This window comes from Mesoplodon densirostris, chromosome 10 (assembly GCF_025265405.1).
Source record: "Mesoplodon densirostris isolate mMesDen1 chromosome 10, mMesDen1 primary haplotype, whole genome shotgun sequence".
NCBI classification, from domain to species: Eukaryota; Metazoa; Chordata; class Mammalia; order Artiodactyla; family Ziphiidae; genus Mesoplodon; species Mesoplodon densirostris.
Window position 1 is genome coordinate 69,256,121 of NC_082670.1, and position 23,824 is coordinate 69,279,944.

General features: G+C 47.1%; 1 protein-coding gene across 3 annotated transcripts in view; it reads right to left on the bottom strand.

The window, feature by feature from the left end:
- Positions 1-628: 628 nt before the first annotated feature.
- Positions 629-23,824, bottom strand: part of KIF9 (kinesin family member 9) — a 49,043-nt gene continuing 25,847 nt past the window's right edge. The window contains exons 11-21 of one of the 3 annotated variants that reach the window (XM_060109422.1): positions 21,374-21,442; positions 20,430-20,534; positions 18,651-18,706; positions 17,779-17,869; positions 17,159-17,292; positions 15,410-15,601; positions 14,028-14,242; positions 10,840-11,016; positions 10,295-10,410; positions 9,776-9,880; positions 629-1,399 (exon numbers count right to left, since the gene is read on the bottom strand). In XM_060109422.1, the coding sequence (XP_059965405.1) occupies positions 1,349-1,399; positions 9,776-9,880; positions 10,295-10,410; positions 10,840-11,016; positions 14,028-14,242; positions 15,410-15,601; positions 17,159-17,292; positions 17,779-17,869; positions 18,651-18,706; positions 20,430-20,534; positions 21,374-21,442 (1,311 nt within the window). In that variant the 3' untranslated portion in view covers positions 629-1,348. The remainder of the gene's footprint in view (positions 1,400-9,775; positions 9,881-10,294; positions 10,411-10,839; positions 11,017-14,027; positions 14,243-15,409; positions 15,602-17,158; positions 17,293-17,778; positions 17,870-18,650; positions 18,707-20,429; positions 20,535-21,373; positions 21,443-23,824) is intronic. The other 2 variants (XM_060109423.1, XM_060109424.1) reach the window with 2 other exon arrangements.

Here is a 23,824-nt window from a genome sequence, read left to right on the forward strand (position 1 = left end):
GAGGCCCAGCCTGCCCTGACCTGCAGGCCCCAGGACTGGCTGTCCAGGAATTCTGTGCAGGGACGTCCAGCATGCCATTCTAGCCAGTGACAGGGAATGAAGGGAAGGGGGACTGGTTATACCACAAATGGCTGCTTCCTGTGGCTCCAGCAGGATGATGTACCCCTGTTTACTATGTTCTATTTCCTGAGCTGCTCCAAAGATGCGGGAACCCCAAACAAGTCCTGGTAAGGGCAAGGGCAGCCAAGAAGGGAAAGAATCTGAAATCTCTAAGGCCTCCAACTCATCAGCTGGGATGATGAGCAGAGCCTGGACATATCTGCCTGTTTGGCCACATTTAAAGGAAACATGAGGACTGACATTCCCCGTGTGTCATCCAGGGGAATGAAGTCAGGGGACTTCAAAGCTGCTCCGGGAAGCCTTGGCATAGAAGGAGTCTCTGAAAGCTGTTTCAGGACCATTGTGTATCTGCCAGTCAGTGAAAGAGAAAGGGGGTGGATAGGAGAGAGGGCAGAGACCTTAAGGAAAGTCTTCAGCTTTCTCTCTTCAACAAAACCCCCATCTGGCTGCTCACTGATGGGCTGAAGAACAGAACCACAGTGTCTTTGATTGGAAAGATGCCATTTAGTTCAACCTTCCAGCTAGTGCAGGTTCTGCAATCTCCTTGCCAGACAGCCTCCCACCATGGGGTTCTCACTGCGAACTTCATGGTAGGAATGATCTCATTTTAAGCCTCTTCTTATTTTGAGGTAAAAATCTGCCTTTCAGTCATTTCCACCTACACCCCATCCTCTCCTGGTTGCTGAGGAAGAAGCACCTCCTGCCTTCACTGGCTCAGGAACACAAAGAGGATTCCCTGCGAGAACCTACAGTCTCACCCATGAGAACCAGGGCTCCTCGGACCCAGCTCATCCCCAGGATGGCCATCCAGGAAAGGAAAGAGGCTGACCAGTGGGACAAAGGCCTGCCAAAGGGAGACTGGCTGAGCTACTTTTTCACTTTCTTACTGGAGACTCAGTTAGGACCCCACCTGTACATAGGGAAGACATCCTCCCAGATAGGAAATAAAATAAAGTTCTTGGATGAGCACCGAAAGCCAAACTAGGAAGTTATTTTATCCTGTCCCTGCATATAAGATAGTGAATTGAAACCAAAAGTGTTCTGTGAAGATATTCGAAGGTGTCCTTTGAAGGCTGTTCCTCCTGGCAGGCAGGCCATTGTGTGTTCTCTGGGCTGCACCCAGCCTTGGAGCAGAGGGATTGGAGTCTGGGCAGGTGCTTTGGCAGTGCCTCTAGAGCAGGCAGGAGTAGCTGGTGGTTTCGTCCTTCAACGCAGTGGCAGTGACTCCCTATTTTCTATGTGTCTGCTGGAGGCCCATCATGGTTTTCAGATAATTGTGCTAGACACAGAAAAGGGGAGAAAACAGAAGTTAATTAGGACATGCGGACCTAACAAGGACTCAGAAGCCACACCACTTATATCCACCCCATCATTCTTCCTGCAAATATCACTGTTTGAGGACAAGGATTCCCTCTGACTAGCCCGTTCTGTGAGAAATAATGTTCCATTCAATCCCTCTCATTCTTTCATGCTAAAGAAAGTGTGTAAACCTGTTTTTAAATGTTTAAAAGGAGACAGGCGTGTTTCAAGGGCCCACTTGAAAGCTTCTGAAAAGAAGTAGGTTCAAAAAAAGAAAAGGGCTCTCTCTCCAGAGGGGTGGGGGCCCATGTATTCTGAAGGGCCTTCCCTCTGCAAATCAACTAGATGTTCGTGAATCCTACCCTTTTAATGAACTGCTAGGCTCTTGGAAAGCATGTGGAAAAAGTAAGCTGAAACAGAATCAGTGGGAAGGGCAGTGAGCAAGCAAATGCTAAAAGGAACATGGAATTTGGAGGTGAATCCTAGATTCCCCACATGGTGAATCTGAACTGAAACTGAAGCTCCCACATGAAGCTGGAATTATTTTACCCCAATTTTTTATTGTGGTAAAATACACAAAACATACAAATTTCCATCTTAACTGTGTTTAAGTGTACAGTTTAGTGGTATTAAATACATTGATAATGTTGTGCAGCCATCACTACCATCTATCTCCATAACTCTTTTCATCATCCCAAACTGAAATTCCATATGCTTTGAACAATAACTCCCCGTTCCCCTCTCCCCCCAGACCCTGAAAATCACCACTATACTTTCAATCTTTATGACTTTTTTAAGTCAATCATTTAATTTTTAAATTATTTTTTTAAGTGTTATTGGAGTGTAGTTGATTTACAATGTTGTGTTAGTTTCAGGTGTACAGCATAGTGATTCAATTATACATATACATATATTCATTCTTTTTTAGATTCTTTTCACATATAGGTTATCCCAGAATATAGGTTGTCCCAGAATATTGAGTAGAGTTCCCTGTGCCATATAGTAGGTCTCTGTTGGTTATCTATCTTATATATTGTAGTGTGTTGTCTGTTAATCCCAAGTTCCTGATTTATCCCTCCCTGCCACATTTCCCCTTTGGTAACCATAAGTTTGTTTTCAATATCTGTAAGTCTGTTTCTATTTTGTAAATAAGTTCATTTGTATCATTTAAAAAAATTAGATTCCACATATGAGTGACATCATATGATATTGGTCTTTCTCTGTCTGACTTACTTCACTTAGTATGATAATCTCTAGGTCACACCATGTTGCTGCAAATGGCATTATTTCATTCTTTTTTATGGCTGAGTAGTATTCCATTGTATATATGTACCACATCTTTATCCATTCCTCTGTCGATGTACATTTAGGTTGCTTCCATATCTTGGCTATTGTAAATAGTGCTGCAATGAACATTGGGGTGCATGTATCTTTTCGGATTTTGGTTTTCTCTGGGTTTATGCCCAGGAGTGGGATTGCTGGGTCATATAGTAGTTCTATTTTTAGTTTTTTTAAGGAACCGCCATACTGTTCTGTATAGTGGTTGTACCAATTTACATTCCCACCAACAGTGTAGGAGGGTTCCGTTTTCTCCACACCCTCTCCAGCATTTATTTATTTATTCATTTTTATTTATTTATATTTTTTTGGTGTGTTAGTTTCTGCTTTATAACAAAGTGAATCAGCTATACATATACACATACCCCATATCTCCTCCCTCTTGCGTTTCCCTCCCATTCCCTATCCCACCCCTCTAGGTGGTCACAAAGCACCGAGCTGATCTACCTGTGCTATGCAGCTGCTTCCCACTAGCTATCTGTTTTACATTTGGTAGTATGTATATGTCCACCAGCATTTATTTTTTGTGGACTTTTTCCCCCCCAGATTTATTGAGATGTAATTGCCATATAATATAATATTGCATAAGTTTAAGGTGTACAGTGTGTTGATTTGACACACATATATTGTAAAGTGACTGCAACCATAGCATTAGCTAACACCTCCATCATATCATATAAGTACTATTTCTTTTTTGTGGTGAGAACATTTAAGATCTACTCTCTTAGCAACTTTCAAGTATATACTACAGCATTATTAACTATAATTACCATGCTATACATTAGATCCCCAGAACTTATTCATCTTATAACTGGAAGTTTGTGTCCTTTGACCAACATCTCCCCATTCCCCACCCCCACCCCCAGCCCCTGGTAACCACCATTCTAATCTCTGTTTCTATGAGTTCAGCATTTTGTTTGTGGACTTTCTGATCATCGCCATTCTCACCAGTGTGAGGGGATACCTCATTGTATTGATAGTTTTTGTTTGTTTGTTTGTTTGTTTTAGTTAGTTATTTTGCCCAAGCAGTGCAGCATGTGGGATCTTAGTTCCCCGACCAAGGACCGAACCTGCATCCCCTGTGTTGGAAGCAGGGAGTCTTAACCAGCGCCAGGGGAGTCCCCACATTGAGGTTTTGATTTGCATTTCTCTAATAATTAGTTATGTTGAGCATCTTTTCATGTGCTTTTTGGCCATCTGTATGTCTTCTTTGGAGAAACGTCTATTTAGATCTTCTGCCCATTTTTTTGATTGGGTTGTCTGTTTTCTTGATATTGAGCTGCATGAGCTGGTTGTGTACTTTGGAGATTAATCCCTTGTTGGTTGCTTGACTTGCAAATATTTTCTCCCATTCTGAGGGTTGTCTTTTTGCTTTGTTTATGGTTTCCGTTTCTGTGCAAAAGCTTTTAAGTTTAACTAGATTCTATTTGTTTATTTTTGTGTTTATTTTCATTACTCTAGGAGGTGGATCAAAAAAGACCTTGCTGCAATTTATGTCAAAGAGTGTTCTTCCTATGTTTTCCTCTAAGAGCTTTATAGTGTCCAGCCTTACATTTAGGTCTCCAATCCATTTTGAGTTTATTTTTGTGTGTGGTGTTAGGGAGTGTTCTAATTTCATTCTTTTACATGTAGCTGTACAGTTTTCCCAGCACCACTTATTGAAGAGGCTGTTATTTTCTTCATTGTATATTCTTGTCTCCTTTGTCATAGATTAGGTGACCATAGGTGCGTGGGTTTATCTCTGGACTTTCTATTCTGTTCCAATGATCTATATTTCTGTTTTTGTGCCAGTACCATACTGGGTTTTTGTTTGTTTGTTTTTTTAACATCTTTATTGCAGTATGATTGCTTTACAATGGTGTGTTAGTTTCTGCTTCATAACAAAGTGAATCAGTTATACATAAACATATGTTCCCATATCTCTTCCCTCTTGCGTCTCCCTCCCTCCCACCCTCCCTATCCCACCCCTCTAGGTGGTCACAAAGCACCGAGTTGATCTCCCTGTGCTATGCGGCTGCTTCCCACTAGCTATCTATTTTACGTTTGGTAATGTATATATGTCCATGCCACCCTCTCACTTTGTCACAGCTTAGCCTTCCCCCTCCCCATATCCTCAAGTCCATTCTCTAGTAGGTCTGTGTCTTTATTCCCGTCTTACCCCTAGCTTCTTCATGACTTTTTTTTTCTTAGATTCCATATATATGTGTTAGTGTACGGTATTTGGTTTTCTCTTTCTGACTTACTTCACTCTGTATGACAGACTCTAGGTCCATCCACCTCACTACAAATATCTCAATTTTGTTTCTTTTTATGGCTGAGTAATATTCCATTGTATATATGTGCCACATCTTCTTTATCCATTCATCCAATGATGGACAGTTAGGTTGCTTCCATGTCCTGGCTATTGTAAATAGAGCTGCAATGAACATTGTGGTACATGACTCTTTTTGAATTATGGTTTTCTCAGGGTATATGCCCAGTAGTGGGATTGCTGGGTCGTATGGTAGTTCTATTTGTAGTTTTTTAAGGAACCTCCATACTGTTCTCCATAGTGGCTGTATCAATTTACATTCCCACCAACAGTGCAAGAGTGTTCCCTTTTCTCCACACCCTCTCCAGCATTTATTGTTTCTAGATTTTTTGATGATGGCCATTCTGACTGGTGTGAGATGATATCTCATTGTAGTTTTGATTTGCATTTCTCTAATGATTAATGACGTTGAGCATTCTTTCATGTGTTTGTTGGCAATCTGTATATCTTCTTTGCAGAAATATCTATTTAGGTCTTCTGCCCATTTTTGGATTGGGTTGTTTGTTTTTTTGTTACAGAGCTGCATGAGCTGCTTGTAAATCTTGGAGATTAATCCTTTGTCAGTTGCTTCATTTGCAAATTTTTCCCCCATTCTGAGGGCTGTCTTTTCATCTTGTTTATGGATTCCTTTGCTGTGCAAAAGCTTTGAAGTTTCATTAGGTCCCATTTGTTTATTTTTGTTTTTATTTCCATTTCTCTAGGCGCTGGGTCAAAAAGATCTTGCTGTGATTTATGTCATAGAGTGTTCTGCCTATGTTTTCCTCTAAGAGTTTGATAGTGTCTGGCCTTACATTTAGGTCTTTAATCCATTTTGAGTTTATTTTTGTGTATGGTGTTAGGGAGTGTTCTAATTTCATACTTTTACATGTACCTGTCCAGTTTTCCCAGCACCACTTATTGAAGAGGCTGTTTATTCTCCACTGTATATTCTTGCCTCCTTTATCAAAGATAAGGTGACAATATGTGTGTGGGTTTCTCTCTGGGCTTTCTATCCTGTTCCATTGATCTATATTTCTGTTTTTGTGCCAGTACCATACTGTCTTGATTACTGTAGCTTTGTAGTATAGTCTGAAGTCAGGAAGCCTGATTCCTCCAGCTCCATTTTTCTTTCTCAGGATTGCTTTGGCTATTCGAGGTCTTTTGTGTTTCCATACAAATTGTAAAATTTTTTTGTTCTAATTCTGTGAAAAATGCCATTGGTAATTCGATAAGGATTGCACTGAATCTGTAGAATGCTTTGGGTAGTATAGTCATTTTCACAATATTGACTCTTCCAATCCAAGAACATGGTATATCCCTCCATCTGTTTGTGTCATGTTTGATTTCTTTCATCAGTATCTTATCATTTTCTGAGTACAGGTCTTTTGCCTCCTTAGGTAGGTTTATTCCTAGGTATTTTATTCTTTTTGTTGCAATGGTAAATGGGATTGTTTCCTTAATTACTCTTTCTGATCCTTTGTTGTTACTGTATAGAAATGCAACAGATTTCTGTGTATTAATTTTGTATCCTGCAACTTTACCAGATTCATTGATGAACTCTAGTAGTTTTCTGGTAGCATCTTTAGGATTTTCTATGTATAGTCTATCTTTATGATTTCTGACTACTCTAAGTACCTCATGTAAGTGGAACCATACAGGTATTTGTCTTTCTATGACTGGTTTATTTCACACAGTGGCTGTACCATTTTACATTCCCACCAACAGCTCACAAGGGTTCCAATTACTCCACATCCTTGCCAACACTTGTTCTTTTCTTTTTTTTTTTTTATTACTAGCCATCCTAATGCGTGTAAGGTGGTATCTCATTGTAGTTTTGATTTGCATTTCTCTAATGATTAGTAATGTTGAGCATTCTTTCATGTGTTTACTGTCCATCTGTATATCTTCTTTGGAGAAATGTCTATTCAAATCCTTTGCCCATTTTTGAATTGGGTTTTGTTTTCTGGTTGTTGAGTTTTAGGAATTCTCTGTATATTCTGGATATTAATCCCTTATCAGGCTGGAATTCTTGAAGGAGTTTAAAATGGTCCTGTGTTGGTAATGCCGCATGGCAAAAGCAGGTGCAAACTCTTTCAGGAGGAAAGTAATTTCAGCTTGTACATTCAGGACTCTTAGAGCTGAAGTTCAATCACATTTATGGTCAACTGAATTTCAACAAGGGTACCAGACAATTCAACAGAGAAAGAATCACTTTTTCAACAATTGGCACTGGGAAAACTGGATATCCACAAGGAAAAGAATAAAGTTGGACCCCTGCCTCACATCATATGCCCCCTCCTCTGAGCCCAGAAGGGGTAGGCCTCTCTGTGGTCAGACAAGGAAGCTCCTGCATAGTGGTCACAGTCAAACAATGTCTGAGGCTGGGCTGCCTATGCCTACTTGACCCCACTCCATTCTCTCCCATAGAGCCCTGCCCTCCTACAGGTCTGGGCTTCCTTGATCCAGGACTGATCTGGGCTTCCCTTCAGGGGCCAGAGTTAATAAAGCTTGATGCTCACAGCATAAGGCTAAATGGCTGCCTGGATAAAGCCATCCTCTCTCCTGATGAAGGAGTGGGCCCAGGCAACTAGGATGGGCAGGTGACCCTGCCCCAAGCCACAGCTGACTGAACCAAGAATGCACACTTAACCCAAGAAGAGTCAGTTAGGCTTCTCCCTCCAGAGAGACACAAAGTAAGTAGTCAGGTGATACTGGGCACTGGGGCTGTGAAGTCTTGGAAAATAAGGGCATGCCAGGACCAAGGCTGGAGCTAGAAATTGAGAGGTGGGGAGGGGAGAACAGATAGATGAAGGATCAAACCTCAGGGAGAAGCTAAGGTCAGATCTGGAAGGAGAAAGGCCTGGAGGGAGAGGAGCCTGGGCCCTGCTTCCTACAGATGAGTTCTATGGCCTGCTAATCAAAGTGTGGTCTTGGACTAGCTGCATGGGCACCATCTGGGTACTTATTAAAAGTGCAGACTCTCAGATTCACCCTGGACCTGCTGCATCAGAATCTGCATTCTAACAAGACTCCTGGTGATGTATGTACACAGCACAGGGTGAGAGGTGCTACTATGGAACCTTCAAAATCTGTGTTAACAAACCCCTTCACTCAAGCTTCTTTGAGTGGGCTTTAGCTCCTCACAGCCATCAAAGGTCAGTGAAGGTATCAGTTTAACTATAAATGTAAAGAATGAACTCAGTCAGGAGAAGGGCTTTCTAACTATAACACAAAATCCAGAAGCCAAGAAAGACAAGACTGATAAACTTGATTTCATAAAAATCAGCAAAATAACTGCAAAAAAAAACGTAAGTAAAGCCAAAAGACAAATAGGGGGAAATATTTGCAACTCATATCATAAAGAGCTAATCTCCCCAATATATCAAGAGTTCCTATAAATTAATAAGAAAAATACCAACAACCAATAGAAAAATGGGCAAAAATATCAACAGGCAGTTTATAGGAAAAGAAATTAAAATGGCCCTTAAACATATGAAAAGAAGCTTGACTTTACTGATAATAAGAGAAATACAAATCAAGGCTAGACTGAGAGACCATTTTCACCTTTCAGATTGGAAAAACCCAAAAAGCAGGATACTGCATCTTGCGGAGAGGCTGTGGGGAACTAGCATCCTGTATATGCTGCTGGGGGGTGGGGTGTGGGTGATGGGTTCAGCTCTAGGCAGGCAATTCGGCACCATCTATCAAAAGTACAAATGTCCTTTTGGCCAAGAAATTCACTCCTACAAACTTGCCTTTCACTCCTGTGTGAATTCACATTTGTACAAGGTTAATTATCACAGCAATGTTTGTCATAGTAAAGAAATGGAACCTCCTAAAATCCCTCAATATGAGATGCATTAAATGAATTCTGATAGATCCTTGCAACGGAGTACTACCATGCAGCTGTGAAAAAGAACACAGCAGCACCAACAGGTTGAAAGGGGATGATCTTCAGAATAGACTGTTAAGTGGAAAAAGCGAGATGCAGAACAATGTGCAGGAGGAACACTAGAAATAAGTGACAGCGGTTCCTTGTCAGAGGGGACTGGTGGGAGCTGGACTGATGGGGGACTGGGTATTAGTATTTTCGTGCTTTTTAGTGCTTCAGTTGGATCATCCTATTGAAAATGTAAATGAATACCACAAAAATATTTTTAAAACAATGAGCTCACTTGGGCAGTCACCCCATGTACCGCTGCCACCTGCCGTATAAGAACTGCCTCTGGGCACAGAAAAGCACACAGCATACAGGCCTCCTGTGTTCTGGCTCCAGGCTGAGCCTCAGCAGAGCGGAGACCCTTTGTTCCAGCCCGCTCAGTGAGGAGAGTACCAGGCCACGTCTAGCTTTGCCTTGGCTGCCTGTGGTCCTCTGGTCCCCTGCCACCTGTGCACAGTCGCCTCCACTGGAGAGGTTCTCCCCAACAGGAAGTGGCCTCAGGGGAGCCCCAGGCCCTGTCCTGGCATGTTATTCACACATGGGCTGTCTTAGCACTCACCAGCCATGTCCAGGCCTGGCCAAAGTCTGTGGGACCCCTATTGGTTCCAGCCCAGCCCCAGGACTCTGGAGTTGGCAGAAGATACCCACTGACTCTGGGTGACTCTGGATTTCCCTGGACTGGCTTATTCCTCCTCTGCCTCTCTACAGTGGGGAGTGTAATCCTGGGTGTCCTAGTAATGAGGTCCCTGAGGCCTTGCCTTCCTGGAGACATGAATCCCCCGAGTTACCTTCTGTTCTGTCTTGACTTTGGCATTGTAGAAGGAGACAGAATCAGGGCCCTCTGGCAGCATCGTCTGCTGCAGCCGGCTGAACCTGTCCTGGTCATCTTCTCCCTACAAGAGTCCCAACACAGCACAGTTCCTTCAGCCTGGCATTGTCAGGATCCACTCTGACAGGGCCTGTGGTGAGCATTAGGGCAGCCTCTCGCTGGGTCTGCAGACCTCCACCCAGGATAGCTCACAATCCCCCAGCCTCATGTTTTCCAGTGTCATCACGGACACCCTGTAACCGCCACCAGGGCAAGATGAGCCACTCAGGAAGGGGTGCAGCAGCATGTGGTGTTTTCTGTGTCCTCATCCTTGATAACAGGGGAGAGACCTGTACCTGCCCACCTGCCTGGGCCAGCTGTAGGAGAGGCTGGGAGCCGCCGGTACACTGCCAAGCTTGTGGAGAGAACAGAGGACAAGGGGCACTGCCCACTGCCCTGTGCTTGTCCACCATCCCCACCCCTGCCCTGTGCCACTCACCAGAGACACAATCCTACTGAGAGGCATCATGCCTGGACGGATACTGCCACCTGGCTTCAGTGCCGCCTGCAGGTCCTCAGGGACAAAGAAGGACTCATTGTACCAGATGTCAAATTCTGCAGGGAGACAGGGAGATGGCACTGTGAGGGTGGGGAGTCCCTGAGGAAGCAGGTCAAGGCTGTGTGTGTCTGTCTGTCTTGTACTTGTCACAGCTCACCCTCTCTTCACTTCCTGCTCCAGGGCCTCACCCTTTCCCATCTCCATCTCCTGCCCTCAGAATCCTGGAAACACACATCTAAAGCCCTGTCCAGGGACTTCCCTGGCAGTCCAGTGGTTAAGACCCCAATGCAGGCTTTGATCCCTGCAGCGGGAACTAGGGGAACTAAGATCCCGCATGTCCCAGGGCACAGCCAAAAAAAAAGTCCTGTCCAGCCCCTGCCTCTGCCAGAGAAAAGTTCTGAAGCCACTTCTAGAACCCAGATGGTAGCCCTGCCCTGTGCCTCCTGGAACCCCAGGTGGCCAGCCAACCTTCCCAAACGGCACACCTGTGAGCAGGCGATGTCGACACTGATCCACCAGGTGCTGGCAGTACTCGATCTCAGCCCTGAGGTCCTGTAGGTCCTGATACTCTGTCCGGTACTGCTTCTTGAGGTCTTTAAGCTTCAAGATCAGCAGGAATTCCTCCTCATCAATGATCATCAGCCCCTTGTTCTCATACTCGCCTGCAAGGGGAAGGAGGAGGTTAGGGAATGAGGTGCCCACCTGAGGTGGTCAGAAAGAGGGGAGAGTGCTGGCAAAGCATGAAGACAGGACCTGGGAAGGGCTGGGGTGCAGCATGGAGGTGGACAAGGCATGAGAAGGCCAGGCTACTAGGATATGTCTCACAGGGAGAGGGAGCTCAGGTCAGAGGACCACACTGGCATTTTTAGGACAAACAGGAGGGGTGGGCAGAGGAAAGGGTAGAGATGGCCCACGTTCCATGATTATTTTGACCTTAAACCCCACTAGCCAAAGATATCCAGTAAATACCTCTATTATACAGGTGTTTACTTTTATAAATTATGTAAACAAGCTGCCCCCACCGGCTAGTACCACAAGGCAGTTGGGCAGGGTTCCTTATTAATAACAGATGTAAACCCACATTTCAAATTGTCTTCTTGACGATTTCAGCATTCGCCGGCTACCTTCTTGTCAGAGGCCATCAGACATCTTGTCGAATGGCTGTCAGAGGGCTCCAGGAGGAGAGGGGTCAGTTGTGCTATTAGTCATCTCCTCCGCTCACTGTCTCTTTGAATGGACCTTTTAAGGTCTGTCAGTGTGATGAAGGTTGTTAGGTTAAGACAAAATAATGATATCTGTGGAGCCACTCACCTGGCTGTCTACTGCTCATAGCACCTTGAAAGTTCAGCAAAGGCGTCATGTCAACACCGAGACCAAGGACCCCTGGAGAGTGAGTCCTGTGTGTGACCGAGGTGTGTGGCCAGGGTGCACGAGGCAGTCCCCAGGTACCGGAGGAAAGCATTAGCACTTCTGCTGATGTTTACAGGGAAGAAGTGAGGCACATTAAGTGTCACTGACACCATTCATGGAGAGGCAAGGGTTCCAATTCAAGGTGTTTGCAGTGGCGGGGGGAGTGGTGTCCAGGGTAGCCCTCACCTTCAGTGCAGAGCAACCTGGTTTGCATGCCGTGGGCCTGATGTGGTCACTTTGATACAGACAAATCCGTCAATCACAGAGTAGAGTCTTTAGAGTACTCTGTTGACATGGGGAGTGACAACATCTTTTGTACTACCCAGAGGTTCTCTGATTATCTCCACAGAAAACACTTATGAGAGCTGAACTTAAGATGATTTTTCTTTTTCTTTTTTTTTTTCACAAAAGACTAATTAATGTCTCAAATTCAGTGACTGTTCTGGGCTGATAAGTGGCTGTCAGTCAAGGTACCTAGAAAATATTTTTAAAAATGAATTTACTCGATCTGTTCCCTTAAGATAAAGGTATTTTACTTGCTATTTTAACAACCAATGGGAAAACAACTGCTTTCGGGGGGAAAGAGCAAAAATGTTTTTTGATACTGATAAAAGTTTAAATATTTTAAAATATTGTTTATTTCTTCTTCATCCCATCCTTTAAAAATGTCCATTTTCAGGTATATTGAGGAGTAAGTGATATATCAGCATAGCATACATATATATTATTTAAAATATGTAAATATATAATAAGGGGTTGCATATTCAAAGGAGGTGTGGGGGGACTTCCCTGGTGGCACAGTGGTTAAGACTCCACGCTCCCAATGCAGGGGGCCCGGGTTCCATCCCTGGTCAGGGAACTAGATCCCAAATGCGTGCCACAACTAAGAGTTCGCATGCCACAACTAAGGAGCCCACGTGTCACAACTAAGGAGCCCTGGAGCTGCAATCAAGGAGCCCACCTGCCACAGCTAAAAACTGGCACGACCAAATAAATAAATATATAAATATTTGGGAGAAAAAAAAGGTGTAGGCAGAAGGCACAGAGAAGTGCTTGTTGGTCCTGCAAGGCCTTCACTCTAGAGGTTCTGGGTGGGGGCATGTCTGGAGCCATCATCACCCACCTTCCCCTACTTCCCAAACCCATGGAGGGCTTTGCCCTCTAGAACAGTGTGTTACACTTGGTCCGTAGGGTATGAGCAAAGTAGCCCCAAGAATTTGGAAATAAAGTTGCCCTCTGAGAAATAAGTGAGTAAAATGCAACCTCTATGAGTGAGATGATCCCCCTGACCTGCAGAAAACCAAGTGCCACCTGGAGATGACCAGGTGATCAGTGAGATCATTCAAGAAGGCTGGCCTAGCATAGGGTTGCGATTTAGCAAGGGAAAGCCCAGTAACCGGTCGTGTGCCCTGCCTGTGAACAAGTGTGGCCTCTGAACCACCAGCCTCAGTGTTGGGATGGTTACTCATTAAAATGCAGGTTCTGGGCCCTGCTCCAGATTTCCTGAGTCAGAGCCACTGATTGCAGCCTAGGAATCTGCACTTGACCAGCCCTCCCAAATGAGTCCTCTGCTTACTCAAGCTTGAGGGTTCTTGGTGCACATTGAAGGTATGGGCAGTGTCTGCCACTGGGACAAGGGCACCAGGTCAGGGTAACCAGGTGATCACTCTCCCCACTCCCCACACAGAGGTCCCTGCTCGTTGAGCCTGAGGGCTTCCCACACCACCTGCCTTAAGAGACGAGACTTTGCTAGGCCAGTTTGTTGCAGGGTTGGCATGAGGAATGGTCTTAGTGACAGTGGATCACTTGGCCCTTGGTATCCACATTCTCATTCCCTCCTCAGTTTCTCATGTCTTGACTAGCACCCCTACCCCAATCAGACCACTGTGGTCAGTGAGGAGACAACACCAGGACCCATGGACCTTGTGGTGGCTGCCAGCCACCCATCTCCCTGGGGAAGTGTCTACAAGACCAACATTCTGTCCCTCCATGGGCAGAAGCACATATCAGATGGAAGGTCCAGCACTTAGATCTGAGATAATGCAAGAAAGGGGACTTGCAGGCAGAAGCTAGCTGACAGGGAAGGACTCTGTGGTTCCCCAGGGCTGACTAGAGCCAAGTGATGACCTAGGGATGAAGCCTGCACCCCAACATCCCCTGCTGGCCCCCTACCAACTCAGTCCTCCAGTGCCCAAGTCTGCCCCATCCCGAGCAGGATGACTCAGATGCCACTGTCCCCCAACTATCTTCCCATCACCTTTACCTTGCTTCTCTCGTAGTGACTTGTGGAAATTTAGTGCCTCCTTGGTCATGTCGATTTCCCGCTTGATGGCATTGATGCGCTGTGTGGTCTCGCTGGCCCTTTTCCTCCGCTCGTTCAAAATGGATTTGTTTTCTTTGAAGATGCGGTTGATCTCACTACCCCGTTCGTTCTTAAAGTCCTCAAAGGCCACAGGCTTGGCGGGTGGGGTGCTGGGCCTGAAGATGGAGGGGAAGGAGGAGGGAGAAATGGGGCAGCTGTCTTGGAGCCACCGGGCACTTCACCTTTCTTCCCTGGGGCTTCCGTAAGCAGGAGGTCAGAATTCCTGGGCACCACCTACCCCAGATGGGAGCTAAACTGTGTAGGAATCATTCTCTCGTCTCGTTTTACTGAGCACACAAGGGCACGTGACTGTTGCAGAAAATGAGGAAAGTAAGGAAAAGTTACCCAAAAAACCCCCCAAAATACCACTCATTACCTATTGGCAACCACACTTTGGTGTATCTCCTTCATTTCTTTGATAACTGTTTTAATATTTGGAGTCATGCAATATATATAATTTTACATCTTACTTTTTTCACAGAAGCATTCTTTCATGCTATTAACTCTTTGAGAACTCTAGTTAATAAGATGTAAGATGAAGTGCTGGGCAGGGGAAAGTAGATTGTCTGCAACGTACTTTGAAATCCATTTTTTAAAAAAAGATGGATGGAAGGATGGAGAGAAAGACACATGATGAAATACTATAGTAACATTAACGGTAGAATCAAGAGGGTGTTCACTATACAATTCTTCCAACTTCTCTGAATGTTTGGAATTTTTTCCCCAGGGTGGGGAAAAATTCTTCATGTACATCTTTGTACATTTCAAGGGCAGAGAAAATAATTCACTTAGTGCCCTTTCCCTAATGCCAACTATTGAAGGTGTTACCAAAAATTTTTTATTTTGCTTTTTAAATTAATGACACAATCTTTTTGTATAAATCTTTGTCTACATCTCTAAATATTTCCTCAGGATAGATTCCTAAAAACTCAATCACTGACTCACCACAGAGAGGAACTGGGTGGCTGGAGGAAGGGTCTCATACCTGAGAATTTTGTATCTTTTGAATATATTACTTATTCAAAATAGGCAAATTTAATTATTTAAATAATTGCTATTTGGAGGGTCTAAAATGATTCCGTGTGTAATTGTGTATCTTGGATGACTCCTGAGGTTGAACCATTTTGCACGTGTATAAGCCATCATATTTCTTCTTTTTTGGACTGTGCTCCTAGTCTTTGCCTATTACCCCCATTTTATTTCTCTTCTATCTGCAGGCGCTCTTTTCTTGTCATACTCTGATTTTGTATGATCTGGTGCAGGAGTTACTGTTAGATGGTCACCTGGGTGGGCGTAATTCCTCCTTTGGGGATTCCGAGGCAAGGGGCTCAATACTGGAGGTCTCCCGGTCCTGCAGAAGCATGTCTTTGACATCTCCATCCTTGGAGGATGGGGTCAACTGGGTCTTGGAGGTGGAAGCATCCAAGTCCTTGCCACTCACAGGGCTGCTGGCACCCTCCTTTCTTGCCAAGGAGCTGGAAGGAGAAGGCAGGGAGACCCCAGGCTCAGTGTCTCTGATGCTGAGGGGAGTAATCTTGCTCAGCACTTATACACCAGAAGCCCCAGCCCGCTCAGCTCCTATCTTGAACATAAACCCAGGCCAAAGGGCAAAGAGTACAACCCTAAGCCATGCAGATGGGGAGGAAGAGGAGAGAATTTCTCTCCCTTTTATCAGAACAAGAAGTCCTCCTTCCAGCAGTCTCAGCAGGAGACACCTGGGAAGAATGGGCAGTCTCCAGTTTGGAAGCATAAGGACCTTTGGGGTGGGCCACAGGCTTTAAGGAGCATCATGGCTGCTGAGGTATTAGTCACACAGGCATCCCTGGGAAGGAGTAGCAGATCCCCCACCCAGGGTGCGTCTGTCTGCGGACCAACAGTAAAGAGAGACACGTCTGCCCCGCTGCTCTGATCAGTCCACGACTTGCTCTCCCACCTGTCAGTGCCCACACCAGCTCCCCAGAAAGTAGTCATCCTCCCTCTCCAACTGATGGCACCTGGGGTCTTCCCTCTCAGAGAGGTACATGTGAGCAGGACTGAACTAAAGGGAGGATATACATGGCTCCTTCCACTGTTTCCTTCTCTTTTCTTCTTGCAACAGGTGTGGCTTGGGGGAACCAAGCCTTGATCCATTTGTTACTGCACTAATTACCCAACGGCAGAACAGAGAGGGTGGGGGTGTGACCTCCCTTCCTGAAGAGGCAGGAGGAGGCCAGGGCATCCTCCTACCCAACTCCAGTACTGCATGTGACAGTTTTCTACAATCAGCTCTGGCCCGTGTCCTTTTACAAGTGATAATAATGGTAACAACATATTTGTATTGAGGTCTTCCAGGGACAGGGATTGCATTTACTCACTTATCCTCAAAACCACCCCAGTGACTAATGCTATTATTATTATTATTCCCATTTTAGGGATGAGGGAACAGAGGCAGAGAGGCTCTTATACCTCACAGAGGTGACCCCCTTGGGTGAAAGAACTACTGAGCAGAGAGGTGAGCCCAGGAGTTACCTCCAGAGCGTGTGCTTTGTCCACCATGACACAGCACTTCCCAGCGAGGCTGGTTCATTAAGGGAACCTTGACACCCTCCATCTACAAACGAGTCTTGCCTGAAAGGTGAGCTGGAGTTTTTAGGTGATGTGGGTGCCAATTAGCCGGGTCACAGAAGGAACCTGGTGGTGGGGGCTGGGTTTCCACATGAAGTACCGGAGGGCGAGTGCCAGCCTGGCTTCTCACTTCCACACTACCGCACCTTAGCAATGTGACCTTGGAATGAATTCCCCTCTCTGAGCCTTGGTTTTCTCAGTTAAAATGGAGACATGAACTCCCACCTCGTGGAACTGCTGTGAGGATGACAGGTGACCAGCCCCAGCCTGGGCCCCACAGATGCTGCTAGTATTGGCAGGAGAGGTATCCATTGTGACCACCCCATAGCTAAGATACCAGGGGAAGGGAGGGACAGCTTATGTCCTCCCTTTCACCAGCCAAGGAGGGCCAGGTGCTGATCAGCTGGAGCAGCAGGAAGGTCATTCACCTGAGCTGCTCTTTGAACATCTTCTTGGACTTGGATTTCTTCCCGGGTCTGGTAGAGAAAGGGGCGACTCCGAGTCCGAAGCCTTGTCCGTCAGGCTCGCCCACTAGGTGGCCGTCAACGTCCATGAGCCCTGCCTGGACAGAGGCCAGTTGCAGGTCTGTGGTTAGATTAAGGGTTCAGGCTCCCTGGGGAACCAGGCGTATACGGACCAAAGGTGGACATGTTCATCCCACACACCGAGATGTGGCTCCTGCTGATGTCACTTCAGGCTGTCCCCAGCAGAGCTGTCTCTGACCACCCTACCCAATGTCCACTTCCTACATCAACTCCTCTCATGGTCTGGTGTCTCATTCCATACGCTGAGGCTTTTGGGGCCCGTTTCCAACCTAACTCTGGGAATTGGTCTTGTTTACTACTAGCCACATCTCCATTTTATGGAGAACATTTTGAACTCATATGTGGTTTACTCCTGCCTGGATCACCCCATGCTCATGCTGGTGTTACCTTTATCTGTCGCAACCCTAGATCTGCTTTAATGCAAGACACTCACTGTCTCTGGAAAGATCTGGGGATGGAAAAATCTGATGTGAGTCTTGTCGGCAAGAGGCAATTGTGCTTACCTTCTGGACAGCAGAGATGGCTGCAAAGTCATTCTTGTCTATGAGGGTGTACTTCTTGCGCAAAGTGGACTCCACTTCCTGTTCCTGTTGGCTTGGGAGAGAGAGTGAAAGAACCCCTCACAGCTGGGGCCATGCTGAACCCACTGGGGCGAGCACCAAGTACTGGAGTTAGAAGTCGTTTGTGTGTGGCCCCTGCGACAGAGCCACATCCTCATCATGAACCAGACCAGACCAAAAACGCTCATTCCCCTGCTCCCCACTCCCCAGTGCGTGTACCCATTGTCCAGCCCCCAAATCTGCAGGGGCCACCTTATGTGCCAAGCACAACTGCTCTAAGATGACCTTTAACAAGGACCATAAGCCTGCCTCGGCACCATGCTTTCCCACCTGTCTGTCCCTAACAGGCCCTTCAAAATCACATACCCATCTTCTGTGATACCATCCAGCATCAGCCAGTCAGGCTACAGGTATGTCTGTACCCAAATAAACCACAAATCCCTCCTGAGGTAGGGAGGAGGGTGTGGGGAGTATCAAAGTGTCCTGCTCCGGCCATCTTCAGGGCTGGCACTCCATAAGGACCTCCTGTCCAATTAATAAACTCAGGAAACCGGGGACCACCTCGTTTCTGAGTAGCCCTTGAATGGAGGGCTGTCCTCCCCACTTCCCCCAGGGGAAGGGAAGGGCAGGAGGATATAAGAGCTCAGGGGCAGAGGCTATCGGGGACACCCAGGGCCTGCCATACCCAGAGGCCTCTGATCTGGCTCCTCACACACCAGAGAGAAGGCAGTGCACTTGGAGACCGGCATCCATACCATGGGAAATGAAAATGGCAGCCTGACGTAGCAATGGGGTGGATGGGGTGGGACCCTTACCTCAGAACCACCCGGAACTGGTTGAACACCTCCTGGATCTGTCTGAGGTTGATTATCTGGAGGGAAGAGAACAAGGCAGAGGTTAGACCAAGCACACCATGGGACCAAGGCTGTGTCTGTGTTAGTAGAGAAACCAGGACCCCTTGGCTAACCCGTGGACCATCTGTCTCAAGAATGAGACATCTGGGACTTCCCTGGTAGCACAGCGGTTAAGAATCCACCTGCCACCGCAGGGGACATGGGTTTGATCCCTGGTCCGGGAAGATCCCACATGCCGCAGAGCAAGTAGGCCTGTGCGCCACAACTACTGAGCCTGCACTCTAGAGCCCGTGAGCCACAACTGCTGAAGCCTGCACGCCTAGAGCCCGTGCTCCTCAACAAGAGAAGCCACAGCAATGAGAAGCCCGCACACCATGATGAAGAGTAGCCCCCGCTCACTGCAACTAGAGAAAGCCTGTGCACAGCAACAAAGACCCAACGCAGCCAAAAATAAATAAATAAATAAATATTTAAAAAGAGGGCTTCTCTGGTGGCACAGTGGTTGAGAGTCCACCTGCCGATGCAGGGGACACGGGTTCGTGCCCCGGTCCGGGAAGATCCCACATGCTGCGGAGCGGCTGGGCCCGTGAGCCATGGCCACTGAGCCTGCGCGTCTGGAGCCTGTGCTCCGCGATGGGAGAGGCCCGCGTACCGAAAAAAAAAAAACGAATTGGACATCTGCCAACACCCTCTCAGGAAAGTGGCGGTCCAGCCCTCCTCAAGAACAGAGAAACACCTGATTAGTAGTTGTAAAACTATTTACTGCGACTATAAAAATCACCTTTTCTGAGTGAAGACCTCTATAAAATTAAAATGACTCTAGTTCTTGAGAATACTAAGAAAACATTTAAATAAAATTTATTGTCCTCAGCTCTCTCCTGCTTCCAAAAGGTTCCATTACGAACTTTTCTGTGTGGGCACAGACACACTCACCTGTGGCTGGAGGAAGGCCATCAGCCTCCCTCTTGGGCCTATAGCCCACCAGCATTACCCTCGATGCCTTGGTCAGTCTGGGGCTGCCCTTATTAGGAAGACCAGAGCAGCCTGCCCCTCAGTTGTCCCAGGCTTGCCTCTGGCAGCTGCTCACAGTAACAGGTCAGGCGAGGTTCTGCCCATGAGCTCCCTGATAAGAGGTCTGCCAGCTTGTGCTATAAAAACAATGCATCTTTCCCTGTGTGGCTGCTGTCTCCTCCTCCTTGGCCCACTCCAGCATGGGCCCTGGGGGGTCTGCCTTGTAGACAACCAGCATGACTGTCATCCTTTAATGCCCTCACTCTGTCTGGCACAGTCAAGCCCCTGAGGTGCTGCATCTCAGTTCATCCCAGCTCGGTTTCCCTCCCCACCACACCGTACAGGTGAGGCCACCAGAGTACACAAGCTTGAGCATTTTCCTGAGGTCACTCAGCAAGGAGATAGCTGAGCTGAGATTCGATCCAGGGCAGCCTAGCTCCAGGGTCCACACTTGTGCCCCCAGTGATGGACCACCTCCTGTGTATTCAAGGCTGTTTAAGGCTGTCAGCCACTCTGTGGGTCACCCACAGCCCTGCAACCCTAAACAGGGATGCCGAGACCCTGAGGTGGGCTAAAGGGCCCTGAGGCCAGGAGTCCAGCACCACCTACCCTACACCCCCTGTACCCTCTCAGTGTGAGGTTACAAGGCTAGCATAGTACGCATCGGGGTGTGGCCAGGAGATGGAGGCCTGGGCCAGCTGGACACGGTGGTCCTGAGGGGCTCCTTACGTCAATCTCGTCCAGCGTTCCCTCCAGGTACCTCCGCACCTGGGAGTTGATCTCGGCAATTTGAATTTCATCCATGGGGTCATAGTTAACGAGGGTACGGTTGGCCTTGGAGGAGGAAAAGGAACATATTGTTAAGCTCCAAGCACCCGAGCCCAAGTGGGGTGGCAGGGACCATTCTGAGAACCAAAGTGGGGAAGTTGGGCACAGACCCTGGCCGCCCAAGCCAGCTCCATTCCCTTCATCACCACATCCTGGCAAGGAGGGCCTGACTCACAGGCCAGGTGCTCATGTCAGCAAGGGACAACCAGGTAGGGCGGGGAAGGAAAGGGTGCCCAACAGGGGGCCTGCTACTCCAAACAAGGGGGTTCTGCTGACTGAGTCTCAGCAGACTCTGTAGGATGAGGGCCACAGGACGGAGGGGGCAGCCTCTGCCTTGAGGCTCCTCTGAACCATGAGCATTAGCTCAGACAGGCTACTGGAGGACTCCTGCCCCCACCCCCTACCTTCATGGCTCCCTGCTGGTGTTCCCACCCGACCATCCAGCCTTGGTCAGGGGCCACCTCTCCTGACCTTGACCCATCATGCTGTCTGCCCCTGTACCCCTGCCAGGCCTCTGGCCCCTGCCCCTCATCCCCCCTGCCTACTGCCTGACCATCTGACACCCCTGTCCACATCTTCTTGTTTGTCCAGTGTCCCTGCCTACCAGACATTCCTGGTCCCCCAGCACTTCTGCCCCACCCCCGAGTCTCTCTACTCGGCCCCTGACCCATCTGGCCCCCTGTCCACCCAGTCCCTCTGCCGACCCAACCGGCTTTGCTCATCCAGCATCCCTGCCCTGACCCTTTGCCCCCTCCCAACCTAGCCCTTCTGCCCACCTGGTACCCTGACCCTAGTCCCTCTAGCATTCTGGCAACCACGCCCCACCACCACCTCTAGCCCCTTACCAGGCTGTCATGGATGGCTAGTTCCTGCTTGAGCAGTGCCAGCTCCTTCTCCAGGTTCTTGACCATTCGCTGCCAGGGAAACATATTGTGGGGTCGGGGGGGTGGTGAGGGGGAAAGCAGGGAGGACAGTCAGAGAAGCCACCCTGCCTCTTCCATATCAAGCCTATAATTCCCCACCCGTGCCTGGACATCCTGGCTCTTCCAGGTAATCCATGGGGTGTGATCTCAGCATCTGGATGATTCCCTCCCCACTGGTGACTTTTCCCCAACTGGGTGACTTTAGGGTTTGAGGAGGTCTCAGCAGTCCTTTGGCCTCTGCCTCTTACTGCAGAGGAGACTGAGAACAGAGTGAGCACAGGCACCCCTAGGGCCACCTCAAACCCTGACTCCCAGGAGCTCCAGGATACTCCAGTCCAACAGGGTAATGGCCCTCTCAGTGCAGCCTATGCCTCCAGGATGCACTGACCCTCATCCTTCCCAACCACTACACAAAGCATTACCATTCCCCACTGATAATCAGGTATGCCACCTCCAATTTATTGCTGCTACAAAAAATGCTGCAAAACATCTTTGCACTTACATCTTTGTGTACGAGAACACAGTGATGTATGAGCTCTATGTGATCTGCCCCATTACTTCTTTCCTACTCTTTTCTCCCTGCTCACTCCATTCCCACCAAATGGGCACATTCCTGCCTCTGCATTGTCTGTCACTCTTCTCCCAGGTATTTCCATGGCTCACCTCCCTCAAGTCTTTGTTCAAAAGCTTCTAAATTAGGCGCATCTCTATCACCCCATGTAAAACTGCAATCCCCTCCCCACCCTCACACCACTCTTAAAAAATCTTGCTCTACTTTTCTTTCATAGAACATACCCTAGAGCAGTCTTGTCTAATAGAACTTGCTGTAATGAGGAAAATGTTCTGTGTTTGTGCTGCAAGCCACATAAAGCTATTGAACACTTAAAATGTGACTGGTGGGACCAAGTAAGTGAATTTTTAATTTTATTTAATTTTAGTGATTTCAGGGGACTTCCCTGGTGGTCCAGTGGTTAAGACTCCGCACTTCCACTGCAGTGGGCACGAGTTCGATCCCTGGTTGGGGAATTAGGATCCCGCATGCCGTGTAGCACAGCCGAAAAAAAAATTTTTTTTACTGATTTCAGTAGCCACATGTGAGTAGTGGCTACTGTATTGGACAGTGAAGCTCTACAACTTACCTATTTTGTTTTTAAGAAAAATTATATATATTTAAGGTGTACAACATGATGTGGTTTTTGTTTGTTTGTTTGTTTGTTTGTTTTGCAGTACGCGGGCCCCTCACTGTTGTGGCCTCTCCCATTGCAGAGCACAGGCTCCGAACGCGCAGGCTCAGCAGCCATGGCTCACGGGCCCAGCTGCTCCGCGGCATGTGGGATCTTCCTGGACCGGGGCATGAACCCGTGTCCCCTGCATCGGCAGGCAGACTCTCAACCACTTCACCACCAGGGAAGCCCTATAACATGATGTTTTGATATACATGTACACAGTGAAATGATTACTACAGTCAAGCTATTAACATATCCACTAGTTACCATTTTTTGTGTGTGTGGTATGAGATCTGCTTTCCTAGCAAAATTTCAGTATACAATACACTACTATTAATTATAGTCACCATGCTATATATTAGGTCCCCAGAACTAATTCATCTTAGAACTAAAAATATGTACCCTTTGACCAACATCTCCCCATTTCTCAGCCTGCCCCCACCCCACTCTTGGTAATCACTGCTCTATGTCTGCTTCTATGAATTTGACTTTGTTAGGTTCCACATATAAATGAGCTCATGCAGTATTTTTCTTTCTGTGTCTGGCTTATTTCACTTAGCATAATGTCCTCTAGGTTCATCCATGTTGTCGTAAATAGCAAATCTAGAAATGACTGATTTCTTATGTTTATTATATCTATCTCTCCCACCCCCAGCAGACTGTCAGCTCTTCAAAGACAGAGATTTGTGTTTCTGTTGGTACACTGATACATCCCAAGTGCTTCAAAAAGTGCCTGGCACATAGTAAGTACTCCAGAAATTTTAGCTGAATGAATAAATGATACATTTCTAGAAGCAGAATTGCTAAGTCATTTTACATTTGATAGATACTGTCCTTGTGTTTTTCATATAAGAAGCACAAGGGACTTCATGCTGAGAACCTTCACTGTGAACAACAGGGCTTCCTTTAGTTGTCAAAAAATGGCCACTGGAGGGAGCCCCTGACAGCTGGTTCTCAGGACTGGTGACCAAAGCTGTGACCAGTCTGTAGCAAGGGGTCCTGGTGTCCTGGTGGCTCAGTGGCAAATCAGGGCACAAAGCCTGAACTCAAGACACATGACCAGGGTCCAGATTCTGACTCTGTCCCTCTGGGCATCCTCAAGATGGTCCTTCAGGTGGACTCCCTGTGAGGTGAACGGGAGAGGACT